This window comes from Tursiops truncatus, chromosome 5, assembly GCF_011762595.2.
Source record: "Tursiops truncatus isolate mTurTru1 chromosome 5, mTurTru1.mat.Y, whole genome shotgun sequence".
Classification (NCBI taxonomy): domain Eukaryota; kingdom Metazoa; phylum Chordata; class Mammalia; order Artiodactyla; family Delphinidae; genus Tursiops; species Tursiops truncatus.
Genome location: NC_047038.1, coordinates 101589149 through 101614520, shown reverse-complemented (window position 1 = coordinate 101614520; position 25372 = coordinate 101589149). Strand labels below are relative to the sequence as shown.

At 38.6% G+C, this 25372-nt stretch overlaps 1 protein-coding gene across 15 annotated transcripts in view; it reads right to left on the bottom strand.

The window, feature by feature from the left end:
- PTPN13 (protein tyrosine phosphatase non-receptor type 13) overlaps positions 1 to 25372 on the bottom strand; it is a 247129-nt gene that overhangs the window by 187380 nt on the left and 34377 nt on the right. For 12 of the 15 annotated variants that reach the window (XR_002174695.3, XM_073805438.1, XM_073805434.1 and 9 more), the window contains exons 2-3: positions 7756 to 7867; positions 1543 to 1662 (exon numbers count right to left, since the gene is read on the bottom strand). The exons of 1 other annotated variant lie outside the window; for it this stretch is intronic. Coding sequence is in view for 12 of the 14 variants with exons in the window: in XM_073805438.1 (XP_073661539.1) it covers positions 1543 to 1662; positions 7756 to 7765 (130 nt within the window). In the remaining 2 variants the exon portion in view is untranslated. Of the gene's footprint in view, positions 1 to 1104; positions 1442 to 1542; positions 1663 to 7755; positions 7868 to 25372 lie in introns of those variants that run through there. 2 more of the 15 variants (XM_073805436.1, XM_019926681.3) reach the window with 2 other exon arrangements.

The following is a 25372-nucleotide window of genomic DNA, read 5'->3' as shown; positions in this document are numbered from 1 at the left end:
CTCTGTACTCCAGAGTGCCTATACTTTCTGAAAATTCTCTGAAAAATTAAAATGAAGCAAACAACAACAAGGTCTACTTAAAATAACTAGATTTTAGTTAAGTGGCATTAGATAAAATGAGTAAGTTTTCTTTAAATTAATCCTAACTCTAATCAAAGATCTTCAAATATCTAGGTTTCTCCCTCTGGATTAGAAAACAGCAGCAACACCAAAACACTACCATCTATCCCCACTCTTCCCCTGTGCTCTAGACTTTGCTTAATCAGTGGTCACCTCTACACCTTCCAAAAGGTTCCCATGGCGCCTGGTCTTCAGCAATTCAATTGTATAATGGTTCTCAAACTTTAAAATGCATCAGAATATCCTTAAAGACTTGCTAAAACATAAATTGCTGCTCTACTCCTAGGGTTTCTTATTCAGTGGGTCTAGGGTGGGCCTAAGTGTCTGCATTTCTAACAAGGTTTTAGGTGATACTGGTGCTACTCATCCAGGGACCCACTTTTTTTTTTTTTCTTCTTTTTTTGCAGTACGCGGGCCTCTCACTGTAGTGGTCTCTCCCATTGTGGAGCACAGGCTCCGGACGTGCAGGCTCAGCGACCATGGCTCACGGGCCCAGCCGCTCCGCGGCATGTGGGATCTTCCCGGATCGGGGCATGAACCCGCGTCCCCTTCATCGGCAGGCGGACTCTCAACCACTGCGCCACCAGGGAAGCCTGAGGGACCCACTTTGAGAACTCTTACTACCCTCAAATCCTCCCCTATTTCTGTCATGCTTATTGTGCTTAATTAATTCAAATCAGTTTTAAAGTTTAATTCTTCCTTTAGATGAAGCGTGGTTTCTTTACTACGCTAAATAGGTGTTGGACATGTGGTGTGAATAGCAAACACCATCTTCATGTGGAGCTTTTCAGCATGATAGCAAATGTTTTTAGACAACCAAAGGGAGATTGATTCTCTAACTTTTCTAGCTCCAAAATGCTACACAACCATTTGGACCACGTAACCACCTCTGCAGGGAAGCATCAAACTAGTTATTCAGTTTGCATTATCCCAGGGATGTGCATATAATTCTCTCTGCCAGGAATGTTTTTCCCTCCCTCTTACCTGGTTAACTTCTCTTCTTTTTCAGGTCTTAGCTCAGGGGAGATTTATACAGGGAAGACTTCGTTTCCATCCTCTTCACCAGATCAAATCCTCCTACTATGGGTTCTCACAGAGTCAACTGATTCCCCTCCCTGGTAGCCCTTGTCATGATTGCATTTTTTACATTTGTTTACATAAATATTTTATTAATAGCTATCTTCCACGCTGGACTGTAAGCTCCAGAAAGACAGGGAACGTTTTTGCTTTTGATCACCATTATATTTTCAGTGCCTAGCACAATATCAGACACACAGAAGATGTTCCAATGAAGGCAGACAAGATCAGAGCTTTTTCAGCCCTAAGAGAGATAAGAGAAAGCATTCCTTTCTATAGTCTGCCACCCTAGCTGCTTTTCAGCTACCCCCACCTCCCCACACACACACACGCAAAAGGCCTTACCTTTTCTGAATAATTCTTGAAGACTTTCGGCACTTTGATTTAATACAGCCCATATCTCTTCCTCCTGCAGTGGTCCACCCCGAACCTCCAGGGCCTCAGCTAGTGTCACATGCATATTACCTAGGAAACAAGGGTAACAGATGGTCTACACATCAGCCACTTTACTGCACTTGCAGTAGTGAAAGTTCTGCATCAGTAATGAGACTATGAGGTCCCTGTTCACCTGAGTTCTCAATATGGCCTTCAATGTAAATATAATATAGTCCTACAGCTTAAAGTCACAGAAGGTAAAGGAGTTAAAGAACTCTCAAAACAACCACTTGCCCTAGCCCAATAGGATCAAATTCAGAGATAGAACTGGAGAATAGCCATAGTGGTGGTGACTACTTCATGGGAGAAGACAGAGACCTCAGGGTACCAGAGATAACAAAGTGCAGGTAATTAAATCAAAGCAGCCAGACTGAAGTTCCAGGTTTCATGCTATTCATCCTAGGTAAAAAGAATAGACAGGAGACCCTACAGCCATGGTGGAAGAAGTTGGGAATAAGATGGAACACATTTTTTCCATTCACTAATTCATTTCTACATTTCTAATATATACACTATAACTATAAATTTTGCACTGAATGAAATTAACTATTTCTAGACCCAGCTTTGCTGCCAACTTACCATTTGCCCCTGGGGAAGTCATTTTACCTCTAAACTTCAATTTCCCATCTGTGACACAGGAATAATAATAATAGTAACAATAATGCCATTTTGAGGTGGCTATGACAAAGAAAGATGTTACACATGTAAACATGCTTTGTAATCTAAGACGTTATTGAAGTTGAATTAATAAAAAGGCAGGGTACTTCCCTGGTGGCACAGTGGTTAAGAATCCACCTGCCAATGCGGGGGACACGGGTTCAAGCCCTGGTCCGGGAAGATCCCACATGCCGCGGAGCAACTAAGCCTGTAAGCCACAATTATGGAGCCCGTGTGCCAAAACTACTGAAGCCTGCGCGCCCTAGAGCTCATGCTCCACAACAAGAGAAGCCACCGCAATGAGAAGCCTGCGCACCGCAACGAAGAGTAGCCCCCGCCCCACCCCCGCAACTAGAGAAAGCCCACGTGCAGCAACAAAGACCCAACGCAGCCAAAAATAAATAAATTTATTTTTTAAAAATAATAATAATAAAAAATAAAAAGTCAGAAAGATGCCTCTGTGGTGACATTTCTGTAGGGTCAGTTTTTTGTTTTTTTTTTTAAAGCATTCAACTAAGTAGGTGATATATTGATAAATTAAGATTTTCTATGGGGCTCAATAATCCTATTTACATTTTGGAAGAGGGAAATGCAGCTAGTCAAAATCCTCTTATATAAATTTTACTAAATTGACCCTCCTTGAAAAGAAAGTTGCTTTTGTAGTGATTACTAAGATTTTTACACTAACCAAACTAATTTAAGAATAATGTATATCTACTGATAGGCAGAAGCAGTGGGTTTGGAAAAGAAACTAGAAGGGGAAGAAAATGTTAAATACTTATTTTCTGTAATTATATCCTTCATTAAATTTTAAAATTAACCTATAAAAACATCTCCTTCAGATAAAAGTCGACTTTGTTTAGTCAGCTAACAATATTTAATTAAAAGAAAAGCTAATATTTTCTTTTAATTTACATTTATGGTACTTTAACACAGATGGGAAAAAAAAGCAACTACAGCTCTACAAATGAGGCCAGGCTTGTCCTGTTACTTTCCTTTTCAAATGTTTACTATAGCATTTTATTCTTAGAGTCTGCCTTGAGGGGTGTCTACTTAAATGCAGAATGTGGTAGTTAAAAGGGAAGATATAAGATATTGCTTTGAAAAAGCCAAAGGGATTTTTATTCAGCTTGTACAAGAAGAGATTATTATTCAGACCGCTCCCCCCAACTCTCTAAGTTTCTCATGTACTTTATTATATGATAACACTGTAATAGCCCAGTTATTAAATTAAAAAAAAAATAGAAGCTTCATTCCTTTCTGAAAGATATCTGAGTAATCTACACAAAACACTATGTTAAATTGGAAGTTTTAACAGAAGATACTATTAGCAATCAGATACCAAAGTGACTTGTGAGAAAGACTACTCTGTAGCAAATTTCCGAAGTAATATGAATGAGATGAGAACCGGTTAGACCGCTCTAAAGCCTACACACAGGGTGTAAAGAGTAGGGAGAAAATTCCATCAGGAGAATTTCTTTGAAGAGAGTTGTACTGATTTTCATGCCTCCTCCAAAGCAGGAGGGGTGTGGGAAGGTGCCTTAGAGTGCTTGGTATATGTTCCCTGGAATTTAGGGAGGACACCACAGACTCATGTCTGATACTTTAGGGATCTAAAGTCTTTGACCATCACTGAGGCAGCAGCCAAAGGGAGGAGAGGGCAAATAGAGAGTTGCAGTGAGGAAGCATGCTGTATTGGGAGCTAGCTACTCTTCCACTGGTTGGGCAGGGGCAGAGGGTAAGGTGGACAAGGAGCTGGGCCACACAGCCTCCGGTTAATGAAATCCCACCCCGAAGGTGAAAATGTCCCCAAATTTAGATTGTGGTGATGGTAGCAAAACCCTAAAGCAGTGGTCCCCAACCTTTTTGGCATCAGGGACCAGTTTTGTGGAAGACAGGTTTTCCATGGACCGGGGGTGGGGGCGGGAGGTGGTTCAGGACGATTCAAGTGCATTACATTTATTGTGCACTTTATCTCTATTATTATACTGTAATATATAATGAAATCATTATACAACTCACCATAATGCAGAATCAGTGGGAGCCCTCAGCTTGTTTTCCTGCAACTAGATGGTCCCATCTGGGGTCTGATGGGAGACAGTGACACCCGAAGTCTGTTGCTTACGTCCAGTCTACTCTGTAAGATGCAGCTTAATTGTCACTTGCCACTCACTGATAGGGTTTTTGTTTGTTTGTTTGTTCTTTTGCGGTACGCGGGCCTCTCACTGTTGCGGCCTCTCCCGTTGCGGAGCACAGGCTCCGGACGCGCAGGCTCAGCGGCCATGGCTCACGGGCCCAGCCACTCCGCGGCATGTGGGATCTTCCCGGACCGGGGCACGAACCCGTGTCCCCTGCATCGGCAGGCAGACTCTCAACCACTGCGCCACCAGGGAAGCCCACTGATAGGGTTTTGATACAAGTCTTCAAGTGACTGATTTATTATGGTCTCTGTGCAGTCAAACCTCTCTGCTAATGATAATCTGTATTTGCAGCCGCTCCCCAGCACTAGCATTACCCCCTCAGCTCCCTCAGATCATCAGGCATTAGATTCTCATAAGGAGCGTGCAACCTAGATCCCTCACACGTGCAGTTCACAGTAGGGTTTGTGCTCCTATGAGAATCTAACACTGCCGCTGATCTGACAGGAGGCGGATCTCAGGTGGTAATGAGAGCGATGGGGAGCGGCTGTAAATACAGATGGAGCTTCACTCGCTCGTCCAGCTGCTCACTTCCTGCTGTGTGGCCCGCTTCCTAACAGGCCACGGACCGCTACCGTGGCCAGCGGTTGGGAACCCCTGCTCTAAAGGGGTTTTTTTGCGGTATGCGGGCCTCTCACTGTTATGGCCTCTCCCGTTGCAGAGCACAGGCTCCAGAGGCGCAGGCTCAGCGGCCGTGGCCCACGGGCCCAGCCGCTCCGCGGCATGTAGGATCCTCCCAGACCGGGGCACGAACCCGTATCCCCTGCATCGGCAGGCGGACTCTCTACCACTGCGCCATCGGGGAAGCCCCTAAAGGTATATTTTAAAAGGGTAAATTTTATGGTATGTCAAGTATATCTCAATAAAGCTGTTAAAAAAATTCTCCCCAGAGTACCACCTGAGGTTCCCACAGTACTAACCAGAAGGAGGAGGAAGTGAGGGGAGGTGGAGGGGGAAGAAGAGGAAGTACGAGGGGAGGGAGAAGAGGAAGAGGAGGAAGAATAATTAGGTGTTGGCTAGTGGGAGGAAAATTTTTTTGAAGCATCACAGGAAGTATATAGTTCCAGTGAAGGACTCTGAAGAACCCAAAAACGTACACACAAAAGGGTCAGCCTTAAGCATATAACAAGCTCAAAGATAGCGAAGCCATGTTATAACAAGAGTCAGGTAAACAATTGTTTGCTTCTCTACCTTTCTTCCTGCCACCAGTTTAAATCCTGAAGCAGTCAAATATAGCAACTTGCAAATGGAAGAGGTAAGCAATAAAAAGAGAAGCCAACCACACTGCCTCCTACTTACTGTTAATCCTAGCTGGGGAAGGGAAGCGTTTTAGTTTTGAATGAAGACTGAAACGGTGCTTAATATATTGACTAGGCACTTTTATTTATGGAATTGACATTGTATTTGAAACGTGATTGTAGTTATTACTATCAAAGAATAAGGAGAGAATTATGGACTTGAGTTTCCTTATAGAGGCAAGAGAATAACTTCCCCACATGAAGGAGAAAGAAGGAAAAGAGAAAGAGAGGAAGGAGGGAGGGAAGGGGGGAGAGAAAGGAGGGCAGAAAGAAAGAAAAGTGATGGGCACAGTAAGATGCTTATGATTATCTATTATAAAGCAAATGCTACATTCACACACACAAAGTGTTAAATCTTAAGATACTGGTTTTCACTTATTTTTAAAGAGATTGGTTTTTAAAATAAATTTTTCCTATAAGTAAGAAAATGAAAAAGTAAAAGTAACTTCAACACAACAGAATTTTTTCCACACTTGATTGTTCTGTCTACAAAGATTACTAATTACACCTCTATTTCTTGATTCAGTCAGGTCTGATTTATGTTATTAATCCTCTTTTGATTTTTATTTAAAACATTTTTTGCCTACTTAGTGTAGGATCTCTATGCATCTCTGGTTGGAACTTGTTAGACCACCAAAGCATAGACGGAACATCTGTTTTTAAAAGCAATATTATCTAGCTAACAGAAGAGATTAGACATTTTATATGTATAACTTTGCTAGAAAAGAGGTTTAAGATTTTTAAAAACTGTCTCAACCCCCTAACCACCCAATCTCAAGACAATGTAATGTTAAAGCAGCTTTCTAAAATTCAAACAAGTAACAACATACCTATACCTTATAAATTGTGTACCATCACCAAGTTTGGTAATTGCCTATCATCATCATCTCTCTCTCTGTTATTTTTATTCACCTTTACTATAGCTCTCCAGATCAGTAGATCTGAAAGGAAAGAGAAGGGAACAAAAGAAATGCAGAAGTGGAAGAGAGATGCAACAAAAAGGAAGAAAAAGGAGAAAAAAATTTAAAAGCTTGAATTCAACCATTAGATGAGGGAACAGTTATGAAAATTCTAAAGAGTTTATTACTTCAGTTGTTTCCTTTAGACACAGTACTAGATAACTTGGAGTGTAGATATATGACTGGCATTATTTTACTGTCAATAAGGTCCTGCTTTACAATAAACATAACCATATTATTCACTTTTATTTCCTTGAAAGTGGTAGGGTACATGATAACTATGCTTTTGGAAAGACTTTCAAATAAGAATAATTATATTACATAATCAGAATCATTATTATGTTTTTGGTTAACATAGGTATTGTTGTCATGACCTTAAAACTGTGCCCACAGAATCAGATAAAAACACAAAAGGATTCTAACAGATGTCATTTTAATCCTGAAGGATTTGTGGCACTCGCAAATAGGAAGCACATAAAAATGATTCCAAAAAGAATGAAACAGAAACAGTTTAACTGAATCCAATCAAGTGATAATCTGGGGGTAGACTAACGAATTAGGAATGTTAAAATAGATTCTAAAGAAATAGGACCATAAGAGTACTCTGTTTCAAGAACAAAGCAACTATAAAATAGAGCTCTATGTGTGCCGCGAGTCTGGGGCAAAGACACACTCATCATCCTGGCTAAAGACATCTCTGGTCATTAAGAAATCATAATGAGTTGAGAAAGCAATCCCCAAAATTACAAGCATCTTTAACCCGGGATGATTTACAATGAATTTTATAAAAGTTTAAGAGAAGCAAGCCCATATATTAGTATTTTTTTAAGTTAAAGAATCTGTACATATTTGGTATTTTAGCTGTTTATAAAGTTTAAGAGAAATAGGTCAGTTAGAATAATAGATTTGCCTTGTGATTCCAATTTAAATAATGTAATTGAGAAAATGAGTTCAGGCTTGTATGAAATACCACTGGAACATATAAGAGAACTTAAGTCTTAGCATACTTACAAGTTTTCATTAATTAGAGACTTATTTAAGTACTCAGGAAGATTTTTTTTTGGCCGTACCGCACAGCATGTGGGATCCTAGTTCCCCTGACCAGGGATTGAACCTGTGCCCCCTGCAGTGGAAGCACAGAGAAGTCAACTTTTAATTGTATGAATGCAGTTTAAAACAGTTAAAGGATTTTAATTAATAAAGTTTGAACAATGGGATTATACACTCAATCAAAAGGTGCCTTAAAAGTGACTATCAGTCTTTTCTACAAGTAAAATAAAATAATTGACCTTAGAAACTTAAGAACTAGGTTTTAGAATTTGTAATTTAATAAGAATACTCATTTAAAAATAATTTTCAGTAAGCTTTTCTATATACAGGAATACCTTGGATACCATTTATTTTTAAGTTAGGAGAAAATCATTGTGATCCTGGATGAGACAAATTTTTCTTAGATACAACATCAATGTGTGAACCATGAAATAAAAACATGGTTAAGACTTCATCAAAATTAAAACCTCTGCTCTTTGAAAATAACTGCTCAAAGATAAAAAGAAAAGCCACAAATTAAAGGAAAATATTTACAGATCACATAACTGATAAAGGATTTATATCCAGAATATATAAAGTACTGTCAAAACTCAGTAATAGGAAAACAAACAAAGCAAATTTTTTTTGTCAAATGGGCAAAAGATTTGAATAGGTATTTCATTAAAGAAAACACATGGATAGCAAATGAGCACGTGAAAAGATGTTCAACTTCAACAGTCATTAGGAAAACGAAAATTAAAATGAGATACTGCCACATAGCTATCAGAATTACTAAAATGTAAAAGACTGACCATAAGTGTAGTCAAGGATGTGGAGGAACTAAAACACTCATACATTACTAATGGGAATGTAAAATGGTACTCTTTGGGAAACTGACAGTTTCATAAAAAGTTAAATACAAGCCTACCAGATGATCTGGCCATTCCACTTCTAAGTAGTTACCCAAAAGAAATTAAATCTTATATCTACACAAAGACTCATACAGGGAACACTTCTCAGAGCTTTCTGAGATGCTCCTCCCAGGTTATAATCCTCAAATTTGGCTCAAATAAAATTTTCCATTTCTTAAAAAAAAAAAAAAGACATATACAGATGTTCATATCAGCTTTATCTGTAACGCCTGAAAACTGGAAACAAGCAAATGTCTATCAACAAGTGAATGGATAAACTAATTTTAGTATATTCTCACAATGGAATATTAGTCAGCAATAAAAGGAATGAACTATTATTGATACACGCAACAACATGAATCTCAAAATAATTATACTGAGTAAAGGAAGCTAGATCAAAAAAAAAAAGAGAGAGAGAGAGAGGAATTACATACTTTATGATTACATTTGTACAAAATTATAAAAAATGCCAACTACAGTTACAAAAAATAGCTCAGTTGCCTGAGGATGGCATTGACCTATGGAGAGGCAGATGGAAGTTGATTACAAGGGGGCATGAGAAATCATTTGGGGAAAATGGATCTGTTCGTTATCTTGATTGTGATGATGGTTCGCAGGTGCATACATATGTCAAAACTCATCCAGTTGTACACAATATGTACAGCTTATTATATGTCAATTATTCCTCAATGAAGCTGTTAAAAAGAGAAAACAAACAAATTAACTAAACCTGATGAAAGCCAGGACAGCATTCCTTTTCTTTGTCCTGTGAAGCCCCAACATGAGGTAACATATGCTTTAAAAAGAAAAAAAGTTTTCTAAAAGTTAATTTCTCCCATTAAAATAAAAATCTATAAGATTAAAGAAATCAAAATCCACGGCAAAGGTCTGAGATCTTCCCTCCTTAAACAGCCAAAGCATATCTAAGATGCCATGTAACTTATGTTGCTAAAGTTAGAATGTGTAGCTTGATAACGCAATCATTTTTTAAAAACCATTATTCAAGATAGCCATGTCTTGTTTTTCTCTTAACTTCTAATTTCCTAAAGCACTTCAAACTGAAATGATAATTACAATAATTACAGGACATTTTAATTAATGTGAAATTATTTCTACCTTTTATCTGTTGATCCAAAAATGGTCAACATCAAGACAGATGTATACAAAGTAGAAATAAAAGCACTATTAGAGCTCTTGAAGACTAAAAGCTAATCTCTCTAATTAAAAAACAAAACACTAATATTTCTTTTCCATTAGGAGGGTAGGTACAGATAAGTAGTAGAGAAAAAATATTATTGCCTAGTATAGTTAGAAAAGCCTAAAAAGAATTGGGATTTTAAGGAAAAAAAGAGATAAAAGTCTGTGAAATTTTAATTGAACGTTGTCTCAAGGTAGAAAATAGCATGTGACCAAATATCTTTATTGAAGTTGGAGCAATGCTTAATATTTGTCAACTTTTCCGTTATACCTTTCCCAGTGAGAGAAGAGAAACTAAAACAAACACAAGTCTAAATTGCCTTTCTGGGCTGCTGGCTCAGGTCAACTACTTATCCAAATAGAAATCATATATGCCTATTCCCTGCTTTTCAAAGGACAGCTTCAAAAAACCAGAAGAAAAATTCTGGAATTCTTTAATCTTTCTCTGTATCATTTAAACTTAGGAGAAAAGTAAATGGAGGGGAAAATCCCTAATTTCACATGTGTTACATTTTTCCTCACCAACTGTGAGGTACTAACAGAAAACAATGTAATGGTATTGACAGAACTTTGGTTTCGAGTATTGTCTTTCTACATCACTCCTCCTCCCCACCCACTGACTTTTGTTAAGATCATTGCTTTAGAATACTTATGATTGGTCTTCAAGAAATCTAGATTAAAATGTCTCAGAGTGGGCTTCCCTGATGGCGCAGTGGTTGAGAATCTGCCTGCCAATGCAGGGGACACGGGTTTGAGCCCTGGTCTGGGAAGATCCCACATGCCGCGGAGCAACTGGGCCTGTGAGCCACAACTACTGAGCCTGCGCGTCTGGAGGCTGCGCTCCGCAACAAGAGAGGCCACAGCAGTGAGAGGCCCGAGCACCGCAATGAAGAGTGGCCCCCGCTTGCCGCAACTAGAGAAAGCCCACGCACAGAAACGAAGACCCAACACAGCCAAAAATAAATAAATAAATAAGCTTTCATTAAAAAAAAAAAAAAAGTCTCAGAGTAAGCAGCCACTAAAGGAAACAAATATGTACAAAGCACAAAAGTCCAAGGAAATAATCTTATTTGTCCTTTATATTGTAATAAGCAAATTAATGTGGTAGGCAGAATTCTGAGATTACCCTTAACACCCCTTTCATGTTGTGAACTGACTATACAGAGGGATACATGACAAGGACCTGAGGGTGGCCTCTAGGTGCTGATGGTGTACCCCAGCCGACTACCAGCAAGAAAATGGTCCTACAACCACGAGGCACGTTCTACCAACAACCAGTGAACTTTGGCACAGGACGCTGAGCCTCAGATGATATCATATTCCCAGTTGACACCCTGATTTAAGTCTGGTGATATCCTGAAAAGGGGAACCAGATAATCTGTACCCAGAATCCTGACAAGAAGTACAAGATAATATATGTGTGTTGCTTTAAGGCGCTAAATTTGTGGTAAGTGAAAGTGGGATTCGGCTATAACAAGAACTAAAAATGTGGGAGCAGCTTTGGAACTGGATAGTGCGCAGAAGCTGAAAGAATTCTGAGAACACCTAACTTGCCTTGAACAGATTCTTAATAGATATCTGGACTTTGAATACTGTTGGTGAGGGCTCAGAAGGAAACAAGGAACATGTTATTGGAAACTGGAGGAAGGGGAATCCTTGTTAAATAGTGGAAGAAAACTTGGTGACACTGTATCCTGCAGTTATATGGAAAGCAGAACTTACAAGTGGCAAAACTGGGCATATGGGAAGGAGACTTCCAGGTGAGGTGTTAAATGTGTTGTCTGGTTTACTCTTACTCCTCATAGTAAAATGCAAGGAGAGATAAATTGAGGAAAGTCCTGTTAAAGAGGAAGGAACCAGGACTAGATGATTCTGAAGATGCCCAGCCTCTCCAGATAGCAAAAGATGCTAAAAGTCAGAAATGGTTGCCAAAAATATAATAGACAAAAAAAAAGAAAAAAGACCCTCTGCTAAAATTTCAGAAAGATCAAAGGTCAGTCACATAAAGGGCCCTTTCAAGATTTTAAGGGTCTCTGGTAAGCTCTAGAGTTGTTCCTTAGCCATCTCAGCAGGAGGCAAAGACAGAAAAAGCATTATTTTGAAAAAAATTTGCAGGTGTAGCTTTCGTCTAATATAGTGAATCCCTGTGAAACCCACATAAAACCCAGAGGTCCTGAGAAAATTGTTTCAGCATAAACACTGCCAGGTTGAGCTAAAAGAGGAAGAATATAAAATCGAAAGAGGCTGCTGGAGGTGCCCTCGATTCTATAGTCAGGAATAAGCCTGGTTAATACCACTCAGCTGGGGCTTCCCTGGTGGCGCAGTGGTTGAGAGTCAGCCTGCCGATGCAGGGGACAAGGGTTCGTGCCCCGGTCTGGGAAGATCCCACGTGCTGCGGAGCGGCTAGGCCTGTGAGCCACGGCCGCTGAGCCTGCCCGTCCGGAGCCTGTGCTCCACAGTGGGAGGGGCCACAGCAGTAAGAGGCCCGCAAAAAAAAAAAAAAAAAAAACACTCAGCTGCAAACATATGCTACCATCCTAGAAAAAGGAAGAATGATTCAGAAGGCAGAATGGAGACTCAGAGGGCAGAGTTGAGAGCCATGAAGAATTATTCCCAGGCTTTGAAACCTAACCAAAAAACCTCCACCTGACATCTGCCAATCTGAATCTCAAACTGTGATGGACCAAGTGACTCCTTTTTGACTTTCCATTCTGCCCTTCTCCTTTTCGAACGAGAATGTCTACAATAGTTATTCCATGCTTGTCCCACCATTTTATGTTGGGAATGTTGGGATAGTCTCCTTAGTTTTACAGGTACACAGATAAATAACACATAGGAGCCTCATCTAAACCTAATGTAGATGATTTAGATGCGCCCTTGGACTTTGAGCTGATGCTTTAATAGGATGAGAACTCTGGGAACCGTGGGAGGGGATGTATTTTGCTTGTGTGTGTATAGGGTCAGAGGGCATGAATATCTGAGGGCCAGAGGGAAGACTATGGTAGGCAGAATCCTGATATAGCTCCCGAAATTCGTGCCTCCCCCCCACCCCACCGGTATACCAGACCTGTATAATCTTTCCTTGCGTATGGGTGGGACCAACAAATACCAAGCGATAGCAGCCGACTTGATTAGGTTATGATATAGAAGACTCTGTTGGGGCAGACTGGAAAGAGATTCAAAGACAGGGAGATTTCCCCTGCTGGCCTTGATGATGCAAACAACCATGCTGTCAACTGCCTATGGAGGGGACCACATGGCAATGACCTCATGGGAACACTGTTGAGCAGAAAGCAGACCCCAGCTGACAGCCAGCAAGAAAATGATAAATTTAGACCTACAGCTACAAGGAATTGAATCCTGCCAAACAACCAGTGGGCTTAGAAGACCTCCAAGCTTCAGATGAGATTTCAGCCTGGTGTGACCCTGAGCAGGGGACCCACAGGAACTGTAAGAAAATAAATGCATTGTCTGAAGCTACTAACCTTGTGGTAATTTATTATACAACAATAGAAAACTAATACAACCTGGGTATAGATTCTGAAGAAAATGTAACAAAGTAAGTCCCCTTATTATACTTCTGAAGATTTGAGGATAATGCTTTCAGACTATTTAAGTGTATCTTGTAAGAGACAGAACATCCTGAGTAAATTAATGTTGTCTTTCTAGACATCAAGTTTTTTACAAACTTCTTACTTCATGTTTTAATTGACAAAGCTATCTGCACTGAGCTGCCTGTATCATATACTGTTTGGGATGTAATGTTAGATGGTCCAGAAAAGTTGACCAAAGCTCACTCAACTCAGAAGCGAAGTAACTAGCATAAGCAAGACAAACAGTGACAGTCTATTAAAAGAGGCTCTTGCTACTTTCCTGATTTGCTACCATTTAGCAGTCTCAAGATCAGGCAATACTTCTACAGTTATGATCTAACTGAGAAGCGAGAAGCAAGAAGCCAGCTATTAGAGGTGTTAGAAGGCAGAAGGCAACAAACACTACCCACCTGGCAAATACTGGGTTGGCCAAAAAGTTCGTTCAGGTTTTTCGGTAAGATGTTATGGGAAAACGTGAACGAACTTTGTGGCCAACCCAATACTAAAAGTTGAATATTGAAGGAGAAAGTGATGTTTGTCGTCTTCTCTTGTCCTTTCTTACAGATCTATACAAATCTTCTAAACCCAAAAATTTGGGGGTAAATTTATAGTGTAGTAAAATAAGGTAGTAGGTGTCATTCTGTATTAATGTGGACAAATCAACTCTGACTCTAGACAAAAATCAATGAAAAGAGTAAGCCCCAATAACTTCACAAGTCACAGCTGAAGCATAACAAACCTAGGCATGCTCCAGTAATTACAAGAGTAATTTCAACTTGATATTTGGAGACAGCCAAAATTCTACTCAAACTGCTCTGTTCTAAAAGTGATTTTGATATTACCAATTTCCATTCTCAAATATTTTAAAAATGGAAATGTGTAAAACATCTACTTTTTATACCTAAACAATAAATTCAATAAATCTAAAACCAAAATCTAAAAATACTAAGCAGTGACACAAGAGATATTCATACTGAATATTGCTGTTCATTTTGCCATTTTTATTTTATCTAATATAATTGTGACAACTAAATTAGATTATTGCTTGTAATTTAAATAATGACATGACTTGCAAGAACTCTTGAACCCAATTTCAAACCATGTGGTTTGGGCCACTCCCTTATTTTGTGGCAATCCAACTAAATCTATAAAGATGTGTTTTTCAAAGTATAGTATTCATATCTAATTTTTATTTTAATTAACTATAAGGTACTCTTGTGCAACTGTTATAAATAAGAATGATTAATATGCAAAAGCAAAGGAGCCCTTTTTACATGAGAAGATAAAAGAATTCTGGCTTATAGACAAATAATGGTAAAATCACTTTGGATAAATCATTCAAATTGAATATTAATGTATTACAGATTAGAACAACTGGAATAATGCACTCCCCTCTACAATTCACTTGACAAAATTCTGAGTTTAATTTCAGATTACATCACATTATCTCTTTTAACTCTAATCAATGCCACTCAACATCAAAATTAATTTTAACTCATACAATCTCCATCTACTCTCATAAAGCTAGAAGTATTCTCTATATCCAGTTTTTATTGGAGAATGCATCCACTGCCAAGACTTCACCTAATCACTTTAGGGCAGATTATTCCTAAATCTATCTCCAGCCTTGAGAAAGCTTTGTTCCAAATTCTAGATTTTAAAATTTAACTACCTACTGTACTTTTTTGCCTGGGTAGATACTGTCCTCTTGTATCAAATTCAATACATCTAGGGAGCTTCCTGGTGGCGTAGTGGTTAGGATTCCGGGCTTTCACTGCCATAACCTGGGTTCAATCCCTGGTCAGGAAACTGAGATCCCGCAAGCCGCGTGGCCAAAAAAAAAAACCCAACATTTTCCTCCAAATCAGCCACTCTCACCATTCCAAACAGATTAATGAAACTACCATTCCTATAGTTATCAGGCTCAAAGTCCCTCTTCTTTGACTTCTTTTTTCCTTTCTTTTGCCTTAGTCTTGTCAATAAGAGCTGTTGCTTATTCATTCTTAATCTCTCAAATTAATATTTGTTTCAAGTCTCAAAAAGAGGAGGAAGGCAGATGAAGAGGATACAGAAGAGTTAGAGTTAAGGTCTTCCAGGCAAAGGAATACCTGTAAACCTGAAAACTGAGATACGAAACAGTAGGAGGTGTTCAAATTCTGTAGATTATCAAGAGAAGGGGGAGGGGAGACAAGAGATGAGGCTATAGCAGTGAGTAGGTGCCAGATCATGTAAGGTGTTTTTGTGATTTGCTAAGTAGTTTGAATTTTATACTGAAACCCATGAAGAGGCACTGACAAATTTCAGGGTGAGGCATAAAGTGTCAAGAGTTTGGATAAAGTCACTCAGGAAGAGCATATAAAGAAAAAAAGTCAAGTACAGAGACCTAGAGGCACTAAAAAAGCATTTAAAAGTTAGAGGAGGGAAAAGAGCCTGCAAAGCCACCTGCAAAGGAATAGCCAGAGAAATAAGAAGAAAACCATAAGATTATTATGTTAGAGAGGATGGAAGAGACGTTTCAAACAGGAGATTGGTAGAATGCAAGATTAAGAATGTGGAGTTTTGTGCCACGTTGCCCAGGTTCAGATCACTAACTCTGACTTTTGGCAAATTAGTATTTCTAGGCTCAGTTTTCTTCTTAAAGCAAGTTATTAACAGTTCCTATCTTATGGGAAATTGGCAAGAATTAAAAGAGATACATACGGTTCAGGACCTGATAGAGAATGTCAATAACTGTTATTCATCTTTATCATTCTTAAACAACATAGAGAAGTCATGCAGTATGACAGCATACATATTTGGCTCTCTGGATGTCATAGGTAACTTTATGCAAAGAAACTTTAGTCAAGTAGGAGAGGAAGCAAATTGATGCTGAATTGTAAGTGCTGATTAATTTTTGAAACTTGGTTGGTAACAGAAGGAGTAAAGTTAGGAGGATAAATTTGAAGGTGAGGGTGGATAATGTTTACTTTGATTTTAAATATATAAGGGACTCTGTGTATATGCTGAGGGAAAGAGCCAGTAAAGAGGCTGAAGGTACAGGAGGAGGTGGGCGATCAGTAGGCAAGGTCACAAAGGAATTGATTACCCTTCAGATGTTTCATCAGGTCCACTGAAGTCAAAGGGAAAGAAGCATGTGAGCAGATGGAGAAAAGTCAGGAAGAGGAGTTCGTGCCTAAAGGCCTCACTGGCTGAATGATGTAGTCCCTGTGACGTGTTTCAAAACGATTGGTACACATGTCCATTTGCTTACATAGTGCAAAAACTGACTTTCTTTCAGTGTGTATTCAGGAATCCATGGCTCCCCTGGTAATTCTCATACACAATAATGTTAAAGAATTATTACTCTAAACATCTTCGGATAAAACTTTACCTCTCAATTCCAATAACTCCTATGATCATCTTGATATTAATCAATTCTAAAAGAGGAGCAATCAATGTCAGACTTTCCCTATGAATCAGAGATCAGCCAGTTGAGTACTTCCTTATCATGCTCATCCTTGATTTCTAGCAATTAGAGGCTCTTAAACTAACTGATGATAAAGGGCTATTTTAAGTGGTACCCTTTCAGTATAGAAAACTAGAAAACCAAAGCAAAGAGACTACTGGAGTTGCAGCATATAACTATAGAATTATACATCATATCATAATGAGAATACAGGTCCCCAGTTGGTCTATTTCATGGTTGCCCCTGGAGTTGGACGGAAGTCAGTTCCTCAACAAACTAATGAATATAACAAAAAAGAAACACACTCACGGATACAGAGAACAAACTTGTGGTTACCAGTGGGGCGAGGGAGGGGGGAAGGGGCACGATAGGGGTAGGAGATTAAGAGGTACAAACTACTATGTATAAAATAATTAGCTACAAAGAGATATTATATAACACAGGGACTACAGCCAATAATTTATAATAACTACAAATGGAGTATAACTTTTAAAAATTGTGAATCACTATGCTGTGTACCTGAAACTTATATAATATGTCGACAAACTTCAATTTAAAACAAACAAAAAAAAGCTAAAAAATAAAAGAAAGCTAGAAGAGAGTCAAAGAGATTGGGAGAGAATAAGATGATCCATCAACTATATTATTTAACCACTCATTCATTCATTCATTTAAATATTTATTAAAATTCTATTGTGTGCTTGGCATTGATAGGTACTAGATTTTTATTCATTAAATCAACAAATATTTAGTACCCACTATAAGCCAGACACTCTTTTAGACACTGAAGATACAGCAGTGAACAAACCAGACAAAAACACCAAGTCCCACGGAGTTTACATTCTGTTAGAAGAGAAAGACAATACGTAAATAGAAGAGCACATGGTTGTAAAAGCTATAGAGGAAAATAACTCCACAAGGATGGCTAATGAATACCCAGCAGGTTAGAGAGTACACATTTAAAATAAAATAGTCAAGAAAAGTCCTTAGTGAGAATTTGTCATTTGAGCAAAGATCTAAAGGAGGTAAGAGGGTAAGTAGAGCAGAGATATCTGGGAAAGAACATTCTGTGCAGAAACTGAAAAATCCCTGAGGCAAGAGGATGTCCCAGGAACACCAAGGAGAAACAAACTGAGGGAGAGGAGGAAAAAATTGAAGATAAACTATATAGGGTCTTCCAGACCACTGAAGAAACTCTAACGTGTACACTGAAATGGAAAGCTTATGGGAAGGTTTTGAGAGATGTGATCTGAGCTGTTTTATAAGGATCACTCTGGCTGCTATTTTGAGAACTGACTATAGAAGGGCAAGGGTAGAAGAAAGGAGACAATTAGGAGGCTGTGGCAATAATCCAGGCAAGAAATATTGGTAGCTTAACCCAAGATGGTAGCTGTGAGACATCTAGGAAGTGATCAAGGGCCAAAAGGATGTCCTGATATGGATGCTCTGTGCCCTGAGAAAGTGGCAAGATGGAGTTGTTATTAAGATAGAGAAGATTGTGAGGAGTTGGTCTGGAAGCAGTTTCAGAGTTCAATTTGTACATGTTAATTCTGCAGTGCTGATTAGACATTCCAGTGAAGATGCCAAGCAGAAAGCTGCATACATGAGTCTGGAGTTTATGGGAGAAGTCTGGGATGAAGATATACATGTAGAGATCATCAGCATACAGATGGTGTTCTAAAGCCATGAAATTTCATGTGATCTCTAAGGCAGTACATGCAGACAGAAGAGATACCCAAGGACAGAAGAATGAGGATTAATAAGAAAAGGAGACTGAGTAGGAGTGTGTCTCTTTAATCTAAAACAGTAATCCCTTACACCATTAATTTGTTTAACAAATTGTTTTATTGTTTAAATTGTTTAAAATTGTTTAAATTTGTTTAACAAATTTAACAAATACTTTTAAAGTCCAATTTTCTCCTCTCATCTTAAACCCTAGAAGCAAGTGAATTAAATGGACAGCAAGTAGGTAAGTTTTTTCTAGCCTTCATTTGCTTACTTTATTTTTTTTTAATTTATTTATTTATTTTTGGCTGTGTTGGGTCTTCGTTCCCGCCTGCAGGCTTTCTCCAGTTGTGGCAAGTGGGGGCTACTCTTCGTTGTGGTGCACGGGCTTCTCATTGCGGTGGCTTCTCTTTTTGTGGAGCACAGGCTCTAGGCACGTGGGCTTCAGTAGTTGCAGCACATAGACTCAGTAGTTGTGGCTCACGGGCTCTAGAGCACAGACTCAGTAGTTGTGGTGCACAGGCTCAGCTGCTCTGCAGCATATGGGATCTTCCCAGACCAGGGATTGAACCCATGTCCCCAGCATTGGCAGGCGGATTCTCAACCACTGCATGCCACCAGGGAAGCCCCATTTCCTTACTTTAAAAAGGATTTTATGTATTTATTTTGATATTACTAAAGAATCTCCATAAGCCTACATTACGTATTTGGCAATTATCGCTTTCAAAACTACAGTATCTGTTTTTGAAGAATTAGTCTTTATTAACATTAGCAAAAAATCTAAGCTAAAATACATGATAAAAAGTAAAACTCATAATTAATGTTCAGATGGGTACATAGGGCATGGAATAGAGCAATGGTCCTATTTTCTATACTATACTAGTCTGAAGATAAATGCAATAGAATTTTACAAAACCTGTGCAATTACTTAATGTGCGATCTGAAGACAGAAAATAAAATGACCAAATGACAGGGTTGCAATATTAACTCAAATGACCTTTTGGAAGCACAAAACAGAGAGGATTTTAAGAAAGAATAGTGTTGAGGCCAGAGTCAAGATGGCAGTGTGGGAAGATGCGGAGTTTGTGTCTCCCCCCAATGAGGGCACCACACATGGCTTTTAAGATCCTGGTTCACAAGCCAGGGGTTTGGCCAAAGCTCCTGCAGTGGGAGCTCTGAGTCTGAACCACCGGATTAACAGAGAACCTCAGACCCCAGTGAATATTCATCGGAGTGAGGTCTCCCAGAGGTCCTCACCTCAGCACCAAGACCCAGCTCTACCCAACAACCTACAAACTCCACTGTTGGAAGCCTCAGGCCAAACAACCAGTAAGACAGGAACACAATCCTACCCATAAAAAAAAAAAAAAGAGATGGCAAAAAAATATGTCACAGATGAAGGAGCAAGGTAAAAACCTACAAGACCAAATAAATGAAGAGGAAATAGGCAACCTACCTGAAAAAGAATTGAGTAATGATAGTAAAGATGATCCAGAATCTCGGAAATAGAATGGAGATACAGATTGAGAAAATTCAAGAAATGTTTAACAAAGGTCTAGAAGAACTAAGGAACAAACAAACAGAGATGAACAACACAATAACTGAAATGAAAAATACACTAGAAGAAATCAATAACAGAATAACTGAGGCAGAAGAACGAATAAGTGAGCTGGAAGACAGAATGGTGGAAATAACTGCTCAGGAGCAGAATAAAGAAAAAATTATGAAAAGAACTGAAGACAATCGCAGACTTCTGGGACAACACTAAACGCACCAACATTCGAACTATAGGGGTCCCAGAAGAAGAAGAGAAAAAGAAAGTGTCTGAGAAAATATTTGAAGAGATTATAGTGGAAAACTTCCCTAGCAAGGGAAAGGAAATAGTCACCCAAGCCAGGAAGTGCAGAGAGTGCCATGCAGGATAAACCCTAGGAGAAACACACCAAGACACATATTAATCAAACTAACAAAAATTAAATCCAAAGGAAAAATATTAAAAGCAGCAAGGGAAAAGCAAAAAATAACATACAAAGTAATCCCCATAAAGTTCTCAGCTGATTTTTCAGCAGAAATTCTGCAGTCCAGAAGGGAGTGGAAGTGATGAAAGAGAAAAACCTACAACCAAGATTACTCTACCCAGCAAGAATCTCATTCAGATACTGCAGAGAAATCAAAAGCTTTTAGACAAGCAAAAGCTAAGAGAATTCAGCACCACCAAAATAGCTCTACAACAAATGCTAAGGAACTTCTGTAAGTGGGAAACACAAGAAAATAAAAGGACCTATGAAAACAAACCCAAAACAATTAAGAATATGGTCATAGGAACATACATATTGATAATTACCTTAAATGTGAATGGATTAAATGCTCCAAACAAAGGACACAGGCTTGCTGAATGGATACAAAAACAAGACCCATATATATGCTGTGTACAAGAGACCCACTTCAGACCTAGGGACACATACAGACTGAAAGTGACAGGATGGAAAAAGATATTCCATGCAAATGGAAATCAAAAGAAAGCTGGAGTAGCAATACTCATATCAGATAAAATAGACTTTAAAACAAAGACTGTTACAAGAAATAAGGAAGAACACTACATAATGCTCAAGGGATCAATCCAAGAAGATATAACAATTAGAAATGTTTATGCACCCAACATAGGAGCACCTTAATATGTAAGGCAAATGCTAACGACCATGAAAGGGAAAATCGACAGTAACACAATAATAGTAGGGGACTTTAACATCCCACTTACACCAATGGACAGATCATCGAAACAGAAAATAAATAAGGAAACACAGCTTTAAATGACACAACACCAGATAGATTTAATTGATATTTATAGAACATTCCACCCGACAGTGGCAGAATACACTTTCTTCTCAAGTGCACGTGAAACATTCTCCAGGACAGATCACATCTTGGGTCATAAATCAAGCACTGGAAAATTTCAGAAAATTGAAATCATATCAATCATCTTTTCTGACCACACGCTATCAGACTGGAAATCAATTACAGGAAAAAAACTGAAAAAAACCAAATACATGGAGGCTAAACAGTGCGCTACTAAATAACCAAGAGATCACTGAAGAAATCAAAGAAGAAAAAAAAAAAATACCTAGGGGCTTCCCTGGTGGCACAGTGGTTGAGAGTCTGCCTGCCGATGCAGGGGACGCAGGTTTGTGCCCAGGTCCGGGAGGATCCCACATGCCACGGAGCAGCTGGGCCCGTGAGCCATGGCCGCTGAGCCTGCATGTCCGGAGCCTGTGCTCCTCAATGGGAGAGGCCACAGCAGTGAGAGGCCCAAACAAACAAAAAATACCTAAAAACAAATGACAACGAAAACACGACGACCCAAAATCTATGGGATGCAGCAAAAGCAGTTCTAAGAGGGAATTTTACAGCAATACAATCCTACCACAAGAAACAAGAAAAATCTCAAATAAACAACCTAACCCTACACTTAAAACAACTAGAGAAAGAAGAACCAAAAAACCCCAAAGTTAGCAGAAGGAAAGAGATCAAACAGATGAGATCAGAAATAAATGAAAAAGAAATGATGGAAACAATAGCAAAGATCAATAAAACTAAAAGCTGTTTCTTTGAGAAGATAAACAAAATTGATAAACCACTAGCCAGAATCATCAAAAAAAAAAATGGAAAAGACTCAAATCATCAGAACTAGAAATGAAAAAGAAATAACAACTGACACGGCAGAAATACAAAGAATCATGAGAGATTACTACAAGCAACTTTTGCCAATAAAAGGGACAACCACAAAGAAATGAACAAATGCTTGGAAAGGTACAATTTTCCATGACTGAACCAGGAAGAATTAGAAAATATAAACAGACCCATCACAAGTAATGAAATTGAAACTGTAATTAAAAATCTTACAACAAACAGAAGTCCAGGACCAGATGGTTTCACAGGCAAATACTATCAAACATTTAGAGAAGAGCTAACATCCATCCTGCTCAAACTCTTCCCAAAAATTGCAGAGGAAGAACACTGCCAAATTCATTCTATGAAGCCACCATCACCCTGATACCAAAACCAGAAAAAGATATCACAAAAAAAGAAAATTATGAACCAATATCACTGATGAACATAGATGTAAAAATCCTGACCAAAATACTAGCAAACAGAATCCAACAACACATTAAAAGTATCATACACCATGATCCAGTGGGATTTATCCCAGGGATACAAGGATTCTTCAATATATGCAAATCAATCAATGTGATACACCATATTAATAAATTAAGGAATAAAAACCATATGATCATCTCAAGATGCAGAAAAAGCATTTGACAAAATGCAATACCCATTTATGTTAAAAACTCTCAGGAAAATGGGCATAGAGGGAAACTACCACAACATAATAAAGACCATATATGACAAACCCACAGCAAACATCGTACTCAATGGTGAAACACTGAAAGCATTTCCACTAAGATCAGGAACAAGACAAGGATGTCCACTCTCACCACTCTTATTCAGCATAGTTTTGGAAGTTCTAGCCATGGCAATCAGAGAAGAAAAAGAAATAAAGGAATACAAATTGAAAAAGAAGAAGTAAAGCTGTCACTGCTTGCAGATGACATGATACTATAAATAAAAAATCCTAAAGATGCCACCAGAAAACTACTAGAACTAATCAATGAATTTGGTAAGGTTGCAGGATACAAAATTAATGCTCAGAAATCTCTGGCATTCCTACACACTAACAATGAAAAATCAGAAACAGAAATTAAGAAACAATCCAATTTACCATTGCAACAAAAAGAATAAAATACCTAGGAATAAACCTACCTAAGGAGGCGAAAGACTTGTACTCAGAAAACTATAAAACACTGATGAAAGAAATCAAAGATAACATAAACAGATGGAGAAATATACCATTTTCTTGGATTGAAAGAACCAATATTATGAAAATGATATACTACCCAAAGCAGTCTACAGATTCAATGCAATCCCTATCAAACTACCAATGGTATTCTTCACAGAATCAGGACAAAAAAATTTACAATTTGTATGGAAACACAAAAGATCACAAATAGCCAAAGCAATCTTGAGAATGAAAAATGGAGCTGGAGAAATCAGGCTCCCTGAATTCAAACTATACTGCAAAGCTACAGTAATCAAGACAGTATGGTACTGGCACAAAAACAGAAATATACATCAATGGTACAGGATAGAATGCCCAGAGATAAACCCACGCATATATGGGCACCTAATTTATGACAAAGGAGGCAAGAACATACAATGGAGAAAAGACAGCCTCTTCAATAAGTGGTGCTGGGAAAACTGGACAGCTACATGTAAAAGAATGAAATTAGAACACTACCTAACACCATACACAAAAATAAACTCCAAACTAATTAAAGACTTAAATGTAAGACCAGACACTATAAAACTTTTAGAGAAAAACATAGGAAAAACACTCTTTGATATAAACCACAGCAAGATCTTTTTTGACTCACCTCCTAGAGTCACAGAAATAAAAACAAAAATAAACAAATGGGGACTTCCCTAGTGGCTCAGTGGTTAAGAATCCGCCTGTCAACGCAGGGAACATGGGTTCAAGCCCTGCTCCAGGAAGATCCCACATGCCGCAGAGCAACTAAGCCTGTGTGCCACAAATACTGAGCCTCTGCTCTGGAGCCCACGAATCACAACTGCTGAGCCCATGTGCCACAACTACTGAAGCCCTGTGCCTAGAGCCCGTGCTCCGCAACAAGAGAAGCCACCACAGTGAGAAGCCTGAGCACTGCAAGGAAGAGTAGCCCCTGCTCATCTTAACTAGAGAAAGCCCATGAACAACAACAAATACCCAATGCAGCCAAATAAATAAATAAATAAAAATTTTAAAAAAAAAGCACAACCAAGTAGATATTTTTAAAAAATAAAATAAAAAATAAATAAACAAATGGGACTTAAATTTAAAAGCTTTGCACAGCAAAGGAATCCATAAACAAGACAAAAAGACAACCTTCAGAATGGGAGAAAATATTTGCAAATGAAACAACAGACAGAGGATTAATCTCCAAAATACACAAACAGCTTATGGAACTCAATATCAAAAAAACAAACAATCCAGTTAAAAAATGTGTGGAAGACCTAAATAGACAATTCACCAAGGTAGACATACAGATGGCCAAGAGGCACGTGAAAAGATGCTCAACATCACTAATTATTAGAGAAATGCAAATCAAAACTACAGTGAGGTATCACCTCACGATGGTCAGAATGGCCATTATCTGGCCATTATCAAAAAAGCTAGAAACAGTAAATGCTGGGGAGGGTGTGGTGAAAAGGGAACTCTCCTACACCGTTGGTGGCAATGTAAATTGATACAACCACTATGGAGAACAGTATGGAGGTTCCTTAAAAAACAAAAAATAGAATTACCATATGACCCAGCAATCCCACTGCTGGGCATATAACTTGAGAAAACCATAATTCAAAAAGAGATATGCACCACAGTGTTCATTACAGCACTATTTACAATAGCCAGGACATGGAACCAACCTATGTCCATCGACAGGTGAATGGATGAAGAAGATGTGGCACATATATCCAATGGAATATAACTCAGCCATAAAAAGAAACGAAATTGAACTATCTGTAGTGAGGTGGATGGACATAGAATCTGTCATATAGAGTGAAGTTAGTCAGAAAGAGAAAAACAAATACCGTATGCTAACACATATATATGGAAT